Source organism: Colius striatus, unplaced genomic scaffold (assembly GCF_028858725.1).
Source record: "Colius striatus isolate bColStr4 unplaced genomic scaffold, bColStr4.1.hap1 scaffold_45, whole genome shotgun sequence".
NCBI classification, from domain to species: domain Eukaryota; kingdom Metazoa; phylum Chordata; class Aves; order Coliiformes; family Coliidae; genus Colius; species Colius striatus.
In genome coordinates this window covers 197,997-210,000 of record NW_026908526.1, presented here as the reverse complement: position 1 = coordinate 210,000, position 12,004 = coordinate 197,997, and the positions used below count along the sequence as shown (strand labels likewise).

Below are 12,004 nucleotides of genomic sequence, written 5' to 3'. Positions count from 1 at the left end.
TTGGAGGCAGCGCCAAACAGCGACCCCTTCGAAAACACCAAGGCAGCCGCAGGGAGCACAGGTCTACCCCGAAGGTCTGTAAGGCTCAAGTCATGCCGGTGCTGGGTAGACCGCGAAACGATGCAGAGCAGGGTGGACCTGGCGGAACAAGTAAATAGACCCAGCGGCATCTCGGAGCCGGGAAGGCACAGCGGCTCCGCCAGAGGGAGGAAGAAACTGGGTGGCGCCGCCGAGCAGGGTAGACCTGGCCAACAACGCTGGAGACCGTAAGACCGGGTGGTGCTGCGGAGACGGGTAGACCTGGCTACACCGCAGGAGCGGGAACGGGTGACCAGGTGGCGCTACAGAACCCGGTAGACCTGGCTAACACCGCCAGAGCCCAGGAGGCCGGGTGGCGCTGCAGAGCCGGGTGGACCTGGCGACATCGCCGGAACACGGGAGACCGGGTGGTAGCGCTCTGGAGAAGGGAAGGTCTGGCGGCACCGCTGAACCGGAAAAGAGAAAATGAGTGGTGCTGCGCATCTGGGAAGTGCTGGTCAACACCACCAGAGCTCGGGAGACGGTGGCGCTGCGGAGCCGGGTAGGCCTGGCGGCACCGCTGGAGCGGGGAAGGGGGACCGGGTGTTTCTGCGGAGCTGGGTAGACCGGACAAACACCACCAGAGCCGGAGAGTCCAGGTGGCGCTGCAAAGCCGGGTAGGCCTGGCGGCGCCGCCGGAGCGGGAAAGGAGGACCGGGTGGTTCTGCGGAGCAGGGTAGACTGGGCAAACACTGCCGGAGCCCGGGAGGTCGGATGGCGCTGCGGAGCCGGGTCGGCAGGTGGAGTACAAGGGGGGGCGGGCGGCAGGCAGGACTGCAGCAGGGCGAGTGACTGACTGAGAAAGAAACGCGGGAGTCGGGGCAGGAGCACGGGCGTGTGCCCTGGGAGCCCGGGGTCGAGACTGCACGGCGCCGGGACTCCCTTCTCCCGCGCAGCTGGGAAGCAGGAAGAGACGGCGCTGGGTCCTAAAGCTTCCCCGCTTCAACTTCCCTTAGGGGCAGCTGGGCAAGGAAGCAAGCCACACGGTCCAGGAATCAGATGGGGGTGTGTGGGGTGTGTGTGTGTTCCTGTGTCACAGTGAACCGTGTGCGAGGCCGGTGAGGAGGGGTGGGGCAGAGAAAAGAGGCAGGCGAGCAGGGGGGGTTTCGGCATGGGGTGGGGGGGCGGTGGGGTTTGGGTAGGGGGTGGGCGCGGCGGAGACAGGGAACAGCAACCAGGCTCCAATAGGCGGCATGTGTCACAATGAACCTTTTATCGGGGTGACGGTGGAGAGGGGTTAATGGCGGCTGGGCTTGCAGCAAGCCACAGGGTGCAGGGTTGGGGCGGGGAGGGGAACAGCCTGTATCACAGTGAATAGTATGTGGGGTTGTCAGGGGGATGGGGGGAGGTGCGGCAGAGACAAAGAACGGCAGCTGGACTCATAGGGGAAACCTGTGTCACAATGGACATGTTGCCAGGGTGAAAATGGAGATGAGGAAACGTCGGGGTGATGACAGAGAGGGGCAACGGACCCAGGGGCCGTATCAGGCCTAGGTTTACAAGGTTTGTACGGGGGCGGCCTGTGTCACAATGAACCTGTTGTCGGGGTTATGACGGCGAGGTGCAACGGACCCAGGGCCCGTAGCAGGCCTGGGTTTGCGGAATTTGGGCGGGGGCGGCCTGCGTCACATGGAAGCCGTTGTCGGGGTGACAACGGAGAGAGGCAACGGACCCAGGGCCCACAGCAGGTTTGGGTTTGCAAGGTTTGGGCGGGGGCGGCCTGTGTCACAATGAACCCATTGTCGGGGTGACAGCGGAGAGGGGCAACGGTCTCCAGGCTCGCAGTGGGCCTGGATTTGCGGAATTTGGGTGGGGGCGGCCTGTGTCACAGGAAAGTTGTTGTCGGGGTAACGGCAGAGAGGGGCTACAGACCCAGGGCCCGCAGCAGGCGTGGGTTTGCAAGGTTTGGGCGGGGGCCGCATGCGTCACAATGAACCCGTTGTCGGGGTGACGGAGGAGAGGGGCAACGGACTCGGGGCCCGTAGCAGGCCTGGGTTTGCGGAATTTGGGTGGGAGCGGCCTGCGTCACAAGGAAACCGTTGTCGGGGTGATGGCGGAGAGGGATAACAGACCCAGGGCCTGCAGCGGGCCTGGGTTTGCGGGCTTTGATCGGGGGAGGCCTATGTCACAAGGAAGCCGTTGTCGTGGTGGCGGCGGAGAGTGGCAAGAGACCCAGTGCCCGCAGCAGGCCTGGGTTTGCAAGGTTTGGGCGGGGGCAACCTGCGTCACAATGAAGCTGTTGTCCGGGTGACGGCGTAGAGGAGGAAGGGACCCTGGGCCTGTAGCAAGCCTGGGTTTCCGGAATTTGGGCGAGGGCGGCCGGCGTCACAATGAAGCCATTATCGGGGTGACGGCGGAGAGGGGCAAGAGACCCTAGGCTTGCAGCAGGCCTGGGTTTGCGGAATGTGGTCGGAGGCCGCCTGCATCACAAGGAAGCCGTTGTCAGGGTGACGTCGGAGAGGGGCAACGGACCCCGGGTCCGCAGCAGGCCTGGGTTTGCAAGGTTTGGGCGGGGGCGGCCTGTGTCACAATGAACCCATTGTCGGGGTGACAGCGGAGAGGGGCAACGTTCCCCAGGCTCAGCGGGCCTTGGTTTTGCGAAATTTGGTCAGGGGCGGCCTGCCTCACAAGGAAGTCGTTTTTGAGGTGACAGCGGAGTAGGGCAACGGTTCCCGGGCCTGCAGCAGGCCTGGGTTTGCGGAACTTGGATGAGGGCGGTCTGCGTCACAAGGAAGCCATTGTTGGAATGACGGCAGAGAGGGCCAAAAAAACCCGGGCCCGCAGCGGGCCTGGGTTTGCGGGATTTGGCCAGGATCGGCCTGCGTCACAATGAACCTGTTGTCGTGGTGACAGCGGAGAGGGGCAATGGACCCCGGGCCTGTAGCAGGTCTAGGTTTGCGTAATTTGGGCAGGGGCGGCCTGCATCAAAAGGAAGCCCTTGTCGGGGTGACGGCAGATAAGGGCAATGGACCCCGAGCTTGCAGCAGGCCTGAATTTGCAAGGTTTGGGCTAGGACGGCCTGTGTCACAATGAACCTGTTGTCGTGGTGACAGCGGAGACGGGCAATGGTCCCCAGGGTCGCAGCCGGCCTGGATTTGCGGAATTTGGGTGGGGGCGGCCTGCGTCACAAGGAAGCCGTTGTCAGGGTGACGGCGGAGAGGGGCAACGGACTCAGGGTCCGCAGCAGGCGTGGGTTTGCAAGGTTTGGGCGGGGGCGGCCAATGTCATAATGAACCCGCTGTAGGGGTGACGTCTCAGAGGGGGAAAGGTCCCCAGTCTCGCAGCTGGCCTGTGTTTGCGGAAGTTTGACGGGGGCGGCCTGCGTCACAAGGAAACCGTTTTCGGAGTGACGACGGAGAGGGGCAACGGATCCAGGGCACACAGCAGGCCTGGGTTTGCAAGGTTTGGGCGAGGGTGGCGTGCGTCACAATGAACTCGTTGTTGGGGTGATGGCGGAGAGGGGCAACGGACCCAGGGCCCGCAGCAGGCCTGCGTTTTCAAGGTTTGGTCAGGGACGGCCCGTGTCACAATGAACCTGTTGTCGGGGTGACAGCAGAGAGGGGCAACAGACCCAAGGCCCGCAGCAGGCCTGGGTTTACAAGGTTTGGGCGGGGGCGGCCTGCGTCACAAATAAGCCGTTTTCGGAGTGACAGCGGAGAGGGGCAATAAATCCAGGGCCCACAGCAGGCGTTGGTTTGCAAGGTTTGGGTCAGGGCGGCATGCGTCACAATCAAGCCGTTGTTGGGGTGATGACGGAGAGAGGAAAAAAACCCCGGGCCCGCAGCAGGCCTGGGTTTGCAAGGTTTGGGCAGGGATGGCCTGCGTCACAATGAACCCGTTGTCGGAGTGACGGCGGAGAGGGGCAACGGACCCCCGGCCCGTAGCAGGTCTGGATTTGTGGAATTTAGGTGAGGGCGGCCTGCATCACAAGGAAGCCGTTGTCGGGGTGACGGAGGAGAGGGGCAACGGACCTGGGGCCCATAGCAGGCCCGGGTTTGTGGAATTTGGGCGGGGGCAGCCTGCGTCACAACGCAGTCACTGTCAGGGTGACAGCGGAGAGGGGCAACAGCCCCAAGGCCGCAGCAGGCCTGGGTTTGCGGAATATGGGGGGGGGCCTCCTGCGTCACAGGGAACATATTATTGGGGTGACGGTGGAGAGGGGAAAAAAACATTGGGCCCGCAGCAGGCCTGGGTTTTCAAGGTTTGGTCAGGGGCGGAATGTGTCACAATGAAGCTGTTGTCGGGGTGACGGCGGAGAGGGACAACGGATCCCGGGCCCGCAGCAGGCCTGGGTTTGCGGAATTTGGGTGGGGGCGGCCTGCGTCACAATGAACCCGTTGTCGGGGTGACGACGGAGAGGGGCAATGGACCCAGGGCCTGCAGCAAGCCTGGGTTTGCAAGGTTTGGGCGGGGCGGCCTGCATCACAATGAACCCGTTGTCGGGGTTACGGCAGAGAGGTGCAACGGACCTCGGCCCCGTACCAGGCCTGGGTTTGCGGAATTTGGTCGGGGGTGGCCTACGTCAAAAGGAAGCTGTTGTCGGGGTGACGGCGGAGAGGTACAACGGACCCCGGGCCCGCAGCAGGCCTGGGTTTGCAAGGTTTGGGCGGGGGCGGCCTGCATCACAATGAACCTGTTTTCGGTGTGACGACGGAGAGGGGCAAAAAATCCCGGGACTGCAACTGGCCTGGGTTGGCAAGGTTATGGCGGGGTCGACCTGTGTTACAATGAACCTGTTGTCAGGGTGACGGAGGAGAGGGGCAACAAACCCCGGGTCCGTAGCAGGCCTGGGTTTGAGGAATTTGGCTGGGGGCGGCCTGCGTCACAAGGAAGCCGTTGTCGGGGTGATGGCGGAGAGGGGCAACAGTCCGCAGGCTCGCAGCAGGCCTGTGTTTGCGGAATTTGGGCGGGGACGGCCTGCGTCACAATGAACCCGTTGTCGGGGTGACGGAGGAGAGGGACAATGGACCCAGGGCCCACAGCAGGCCTGGGTTTGCAAGGTTTGGGCGGCGAAGGTGTGTGTCACAATGAACCTGTTGTCGGTGTGACGGCGGAAATGAGCAACGGATCCTGGGCCTGCAGCAGGCCTGGGTTTGCACGGCTTGGGCGGCAGTGGTCTGCGTCACAATGAACCCGTTGTCGGGGTGACGGCGGAGAGGGACAGCGGACCCAGAGCCCGCAGCAGGCCTGGGTTTGCAAGGTTTGGGCGGGGCGGCCTGTGTCACAGGGAAGTCGTTGTTGGGGTTACGACAGAGAAGGGCAAAAACCGTAGGCCCGCAGCAGGCCTGGGTTTTCAAGATTTGTTCAGGGGCGGCCTGTGTCACAATGAACCCGTTGTTGTGGTGACAGCGGAGAGGGGCAACGGTCCCCAGGCTGGCAGCAGGCCTATCTTAGCAAGGTTTGGGCGGGAGCGGCCTGCATCACAATGAACCTGTTGTCGGGGTGACGGCGGAGAGTGGGAACGGATCTCGGGCCTGTAGCAGGCCTGGGTTTGCGGAATTTAGCCAAGGATGGCCTGCGTTACATGGAAGCCGTTTTCGGGGTGACGGCGGAGAGGGGCAACGGACCCAGGGCCCGCAGCAGGCCTGAGTTTGCAAGGTTTGGTTGTTGGCGGCCTGCGTTACAATGAACCTGTTGTCGGGGTTACGGTGGAGAAGGGTAAAGGTCCCCAGGCCTGTAGTGGGCCTGGGTTTGCGGAATTTGGGCACGAGCGGCCTGCTTTACAAGGAAGCCGTTGTCGGGGTGACGTCGGAAAGAGGCAACGGACCCAGGGCCCGCAGCAGGCGTGGGTTTGCAAGGTTTGGGAGGGGGGGGCGTGCGTCACAATGAATCCGTTGTCGGGGTGACGGCGGAGAGGGTCAAAAAACCCCGGGCCCGCAGCAGGGCTGGGTTTGCAAGGTTATGACGGGGGCGGCCTCTGTTAGAATGAACCCGTTGTTGGGTGATGGAGGAGAGGGGCAACGGTCCCCGGACCCGTAGCAGGCCTGGGTTTGCGGAACTTGGGCGGGGGCGACCTGCGTCACAAGGAAGCCGTTGTCGGGGTGACGGCGGAGAGGAGCAATGGACCCAGGGCCCGCAGCAGCCCTGGGTTTGCAAGGTTTGGGCGGGGGCGGCCTGTGTCACCATAAACCCGTTGTTGGAGTGGTGACGGAGAGGGGAAAAAAACCCCGGGCCCGCACCAGGCCTGTGTTTGCAAGGTTTGTGCGGGGGCGGCCTCTGTCACAATGAACCCATTGTCGGGGTAACGGCGGAGAGGGGCAACAGACCTAGGGCCCGCAGCAGGCCTCGGTTTACAAGATTTGGTCAGGGGCACCCTGCGTCACATTGAACCTGTTGTCGGGGTTACGGAGCAGAGGTGCAACAGACCCAAGGCCCGTAGCAGGCCTGGGTTTGCAAGGTTTGGGCGGGGACGGCGTGTGTCACAATGAACCCGTTGTCGGGTTGACGGCAGAGAGGGGCAACGGTCCCCAGGCTCGCAGCAGGCCTGGGTTTGCGGAATTTGGGCGGGACCAGCCTGCGTCACAGGGAAGTCGTTGTTGGGGTGACGGTGGAGAGGGACAACAGTCCCAAGGCCCGTAGCAGGCGTGGGTTTGCGAAATTTAGGCGGGGGCGGCTCATCTCCCATTGGAAATATACATGTTGGAAATATACAGCTGCTTGCGTGTGGGAGCTATCTTCAATACCACACTCTTTTTATCCTCATTTCCCATTAAAAAAATACATGTTGTCGCTTAAGTTATACGACTGCGTATGGGAGCTACAAGAAAGCAGGAAGGCAGACCTCAACTACAGTGATAAAGAGGTCCCCATGCAGTGTATCTGCCAGCACTGTGTCAGATTTGCAGCTGCTTTCCTGTGGGAGCTCTCTTCAATACCACACTCTTTTTCTCCTCATCTCCCATTGAAAAAATACATGTTGTCGGTTAAGTTATAGACTTATAGAGGGTGAGAGGCGTCAGTATAAACCAGTACGGACCAGTACGGGCCTGGTGGGTCTCCCAGTAACTTCCAGTTACCCCCAAACCACCTCCCAGTCCCTTCCAGTAGCTCCCAGTCACTCCCAGTAACCCAGAACCCCCTCTCAGTAGCTTCCAGTAACCCCAAAGCCCCTCCCAGTAGCTCCCAGTCAACCTAAAACCCCCTCCCAGTAACTCGCAGTGACTCTCAGTAGCTCCCAGTAACACCCAGTGACCCACAACCCCTCTCCCAGTAACTCCCAGTTTTTCCCAGTAGCTCCCAGTGACTCCCAGTAACACCCAGTGACCCACAAACCCCCTCTCAGTAGTTCCCAGTAACTCCCAGTGACCTCAAACCCCCTCTCAGTGACTCCCAGTAGCTCCCAGTGACTCCCAGTGACCCCTAAACCCCCTCCCAGTCCCTCCCAGTAGCTTCCAGTGGCTCCCAGTGACGCCAAACCCCCTCCCAGTCCGTCCCACTATCTCCCAGTGACCCACAAACCCACTCCCAGTCCCTCCCAGTTGTTCCCAGTAACTCCCAGTGACCCACAAACCCCCTCCCAGTGACTCCCAGTGACTCTCAGTGACCCCAATCCCCCTCCCAGTAATTCCCAGTAGATCCCATTAACTCCCAGTGACCCCAATCCCCCTCAAACCACCCCAACCCTCTTCCCAGTCCCTCCCAGTAACTCCCAGTGCCCTCCCAGTACAAACCATACCATCAAGTGCCCCAAAACCACCCCAAATCCCCCTTAAACCACCCCAAAAACACCCCAAACCTCCCCAAACCACCCCAAACCCACCCCAACCTCCCTTCCCAGTTTTTCCCAGTAACTCCCAGTGCCCTCCTAGTACAAACCAGTACCGTCAAGTGCCCCAAAACCACTCCAAATCCCCCTTAAACCACCTCAAAACCACCCCAACCCCCCCCAAACCACCCCAACCCCCTTCCCAGTCCCTCCCAGTAAGTTCCAGAGGCCTCCCAGTTTCTCCCAGTGACCTGTACGTCCCCCCCTCCCCTGCCCCGGGACACGACGGAAGACGGGCGAAGGTTCAACTTCAAGGTGACGTCGTGGAACGTGGACGGTCTCAGGGCCTGGGTGAAGAAAGGAGGCCTGGAGGTGGGTTAAACTGGGCTGAAACTGGGCCAGACTGGGGCGCCCCAGAGAAATGGGGCTGGAAAAGACCCAAAAAGGGGGGATTTAGACCCAAAAATGGGGTGAAAAAGGTTCAAAATGGCGGCTGAAATGAGGGAAAACGGGGCAAAATGGAGACAAAATGAGGCCAAAATGGGTAAAAATGAGCCCAAAATGAAGCTAAAAATGGGTCTTGAAGTGGTTGAGAAGTTGGTTCAAAGGAAGGGAATGAAAATGGGACAAAAATGAGGGATTTTGACCCAAAAATGAGGTGAAAAAGCTCAAAATGGCGGCTGAAATGGGCCTGAAATGAGGTAAAATTGGGCAAAATGAGGCCAAAATGGGTCAAAATGGGTCAAAATGAGCCCAAAATGGGTCTTGAAGTGGTTGAGAAGTTGGTTCAAAGGAGGGGAATGAAAATGGGCCAAAAATGAGGGATTTTGACCCAAAAATGGGGTGAAAAAGGCTCAAAATGGGCCAAAATCGGCCTGAAATGAGGTAAAATTGGGCAAAATGAGGCTAAAATGGGTCAAAATGAGCCCAAAACGGAGCTGAAAATGAAACTGAAAATTATTAAAAAAGTGGTTAAAGAATGGTACTTAAAATGAGCCAAAAATGGCCCAAAATAACCCCAAAATGCCTCAAAATGGCTCCAACAAAGGCCTAAAAAAGGTGCCTGAAATGGATGCAAAAAGCCTTAAAAAAACACTTAAAAGTGACTCAAAATCACTCAAAATGACCCAAAAAAATCTCTTAAGCACAGATCCAAAGAAATTACTCAAAAAATGACCCAAAAGTGCCTCAGAACGACCCAAAAATGCCTCAGAATGACCCACAAAGAGACACAAAATGGTGCTAGAAATGGATGCAAAAACGGCTTTAAAAACCATGTAAAAGTGACTCAAAATCACTCAAAAAGACCCAAAATGACCCCAAAAAACCCTCTTAAACACAGATCAAAAGAAATGACTCAAAAAATGACCCAAATGTGCCTCAGAACGACCCAAAAATGCCTCAGAAACTCCCCACAGACACAAAATGGCGCCAGAAATGGATGGAAAAAGGCCTTAAAAAACCACATAAAGTGACTCACAATCACTCAAAAAGACCCAAAATGACCCAAAAAAACCTCTTAAACACAGATCCAAAGAAATGACTCAGAAAATGACCCAAAAATGCCTCAAAACTCCCCACGAAATGGCGCCCGCCAAGAGACTCAATATGGCGCCTGAAACAGGCTCAAAACGGCCCCAAAACCGCCTCAAACCGCCCCAAAACCTCCCTTCCCACCCACCTCCCCCCCCCAGTGGGTCCAGGCCGATGCCCCCGACGTCCTTTTCCTCCAGGAGACCAAATGTGGGGCCGAGTCGGTGCCAGAGGAGCTGCGGAGCCTCAGGGCCTTCCCTCACCAGCACAGCCCCAGTGACCGGCCCAGCTACAGCGGCGTGGGGCTGCTCAGCAGGACCAAACCCCTGGCTGTCACCTATGGCATGGGTGAGTAGCCAAAGCTGGGGCGCTGCTGGCCGTTTCCAGGCCCTGGGTGGCCGCCACAGGCTCGCGGGAGACATTTTGAGGCCTTCAGTGGCCATTTGGGGCCTTCAGGAGCCATTTTGAGGCCTTAAGTGGCCATTTGGGGCCTTAAGTGGCCATTTGGGGGTCTCAGGAGGCATTTTGAGGCCTTAAGTGGCCATTTGGGGCCTTAAGTAGCCATTTTGAGGCCTTAAGTGGCCATTTTGAGGCCTTAAGTGGCCATTTGGGACCTTCAGTGGCCATTTTCAGGCCTTAAGTGGCCTTTTGGGGCTCTCAGGAACCATTTTGAGGCCTTAAGTGGCCATTTGGGGCTCTTAATGGCCACCAGAAGCTCTCAGGAGCCATTTTGAGGCCTTAAGTGCCATTTGGGGCCCTTCAGTGGCCATTTGGGGCCCTTTAGGAGCCATTTTTAGGCCTTAAGTGGCCATTTTGAGGCCTTAAGTGGCCATTTGGGGCCCTCGGGAGCCATTAAAGCCACAACAGTGACGTTTTAGGCCTCTAAAGCCTCTTTTTAGGCCTCTAAAGTGACTCTTTAGGCCAGTAAAATGACTTTTTAGGCCAAAAAGTGACTTTTTGGGCCTCTAAATTGACTTTTTGGCCAGTAAAGTGACTTTTTAGGCCTCTAAAGTCCATTTTTGAGCCTCTAAAGCCTCCTTTTGATCTCTAAAGTGACGTTTTAGGCCTCTAAAGCCCCTTTTTGGGCAATAAAATGACTTTTTGAGCCATTAAAGTGACTCTTTAGACCTCTAAACCCTCTTTTTAGCTACTAAAGTGTCTTTTAAGGCCTCTAAAGTGACTTTTGGGACACTACAGTGACTTTTTGGCTACAAAAGTGACTTTTTAGGCCTCTAGAGCCTTTTTTTGGCCACTAAAGTGACTTTTTGGGCCTCTAAAATGACTTTTTGGCTACTAAAGTGACTTTTTAGGCCTCTAAAGTCCATTTTTGTGCCACTCAAGTGAATTTTTGACCTCTAAAGTGACTTTTTAGGCCTCTAAAGCCCCTTTTTGACCTCTAAAGTGACTTTTTAGGCCTCTAAAGTGAATTTTTAGGGCCTCTAAAGGGACTTTTTGGCCACTAAAGTGACTTTTTGGGCCACTAAAGCCCCTTTTTGAGCTACTAAAGTCCCTTTTTAGGTACAAAAGTGACTTTTTAGACCTCTAAAGTCCCTTTTTGGGCCACTCAAGCCCCTTTTTGACCCAATAAATCCCCTTCTTGACCTCTAAAGTGACTTTTTCGGCCTCTAAAGCCCCTTTTTAGGCCTCTAAAGTGACTTTTTGAGCCACTAAAGTGCCTTTTTAGGCCATTAAAGTTGATTTTTGAGGACTAAAGTGACGTTTTGGGCCTCTAGAGCCCCTTTTTGGGCCCCTAAAGCCCCTTTTTATCCCTGTCTGTGTGTCCCCTTGCCAGGTGACCCTGAGCTGGACGCCGAGGGCCGCGTGCTGACGGCCGAGTTCCCTGCCCTGCGCGTCGTCTACGTTCCCAACTCCAGGCGAGGCCTGGGCCGCCTGAGCTTCCGGCAGGCCTGGGATGAGCGCTTCCGCTCCTTCGTGTCCCAGCTGGACCGGTCCAAACCAGTCGCCATCTGCGGCGACCTCAACGTCGCCCACCAGCCCTTGGACCTGAGGAACCCGTCGGGGAACAAGAGGAGCCCCGGGTTCACGCGGGAGGAGAGGGAGGCGTTCCGGGAGCTGCTGGGGGCGGGCTTCCTCGACAGCTTCCGGGTGTTTAACCCCTCGCTGCCCAACGCCTTCACCTTCTGGACCTACCTGAGCGGGGCCAGGGCCAGGAACGTGGGCTGGAGGCTGGATTACTGCCTGTGGTCCCAGAGGGGCAGGAAGGATCTGTGCGACAGCAGGATCGAGCAGCGGGCCCAGGGCAGCGACCACTGTCCCGTGGGGATCTACCTGGCGCTGGAGGGGGCAGGCTGAGGGGCAAAAGTGGGGCGGGAATGGGGCAAAAATGGGTCAAAATGGAGGGAAATGGGGGGAAATGGGGAAGAAATGGGGCAAAATGGGGTGGAAATGGGGCAGAAATGGGGCAAAATGGGGAGAAATGGCTCAAAAATGGCTGAAAGTGGGATAAAATTGGAGGATAATGGAATAAATGGGTCAAAAATGGGTCAAAATGGAGGGAAATGAGGCAAAAATGGGTCAAAAATGGGGGGAAATGGGGGAAAATGGCCGAAAATGGGGGGAAATGGGTCAAAATTGGGGGAAAATGAGGGAAATGGGGCAAAAATGGGTCAAAATGGGGGGAAATGGGTCGAAAATGGGTCAAAATGGCTGAAAATGGGAAATGGGTCA

General features: G+C 57.6%; 1 protein-coding gene across 1 annotated transcript; it reads left to right on the top strand.

Annotated features, from left to right (window-relative positions):
* Nucleotides 1-120: 120 nt before the first annotated feature.
* Nucleotides 121-11,629, top strand: LOC133629438 (DNA-(apurinic or apyrimidinic site) endonuclease-like). Its single transcript, XM_062020070.1, has 4 exons — nucleotides 121-238; nucleotides 8,031-8,155; nucleotides 9,478-9,664; nucleotides 11,109-11,629. Exons 1-4 carry the CDS (start codon nucleotides 121-123, stop codon nucleotides 11,627-11,629), a joined length of 951 nt encoding a protein of 316 aa, XP_061876054.1.
* Nucleotides 11,630-12,004: the final 375 nt, after the last annotated feature.

Bases quoted from the DNA above. Each gene is read 5' to 3' on its own strand.
- LOC133629438 (XM_062020070.1), top strand. From the start codon at position 121: ATGCAGAGCAGGGTGGACCTGGCGGAACAAGTAAATAGACCCAGCGGC. The intron at 239-8,030 runs GTAGACCTGGCC...AGTTTCTCCCAG, and splicing joins GGGTGGCGCCGCCGAGCAGG to TGACCTGTACGTCCCCCCCT. The intron at 9,665-11,108 runs GTGAGTAGCCAA...TCCCCTTGCCAG, and splicing joins GGCTGTCACCTATGGCATGG to GTGACCCTGAGCTGGACGCC.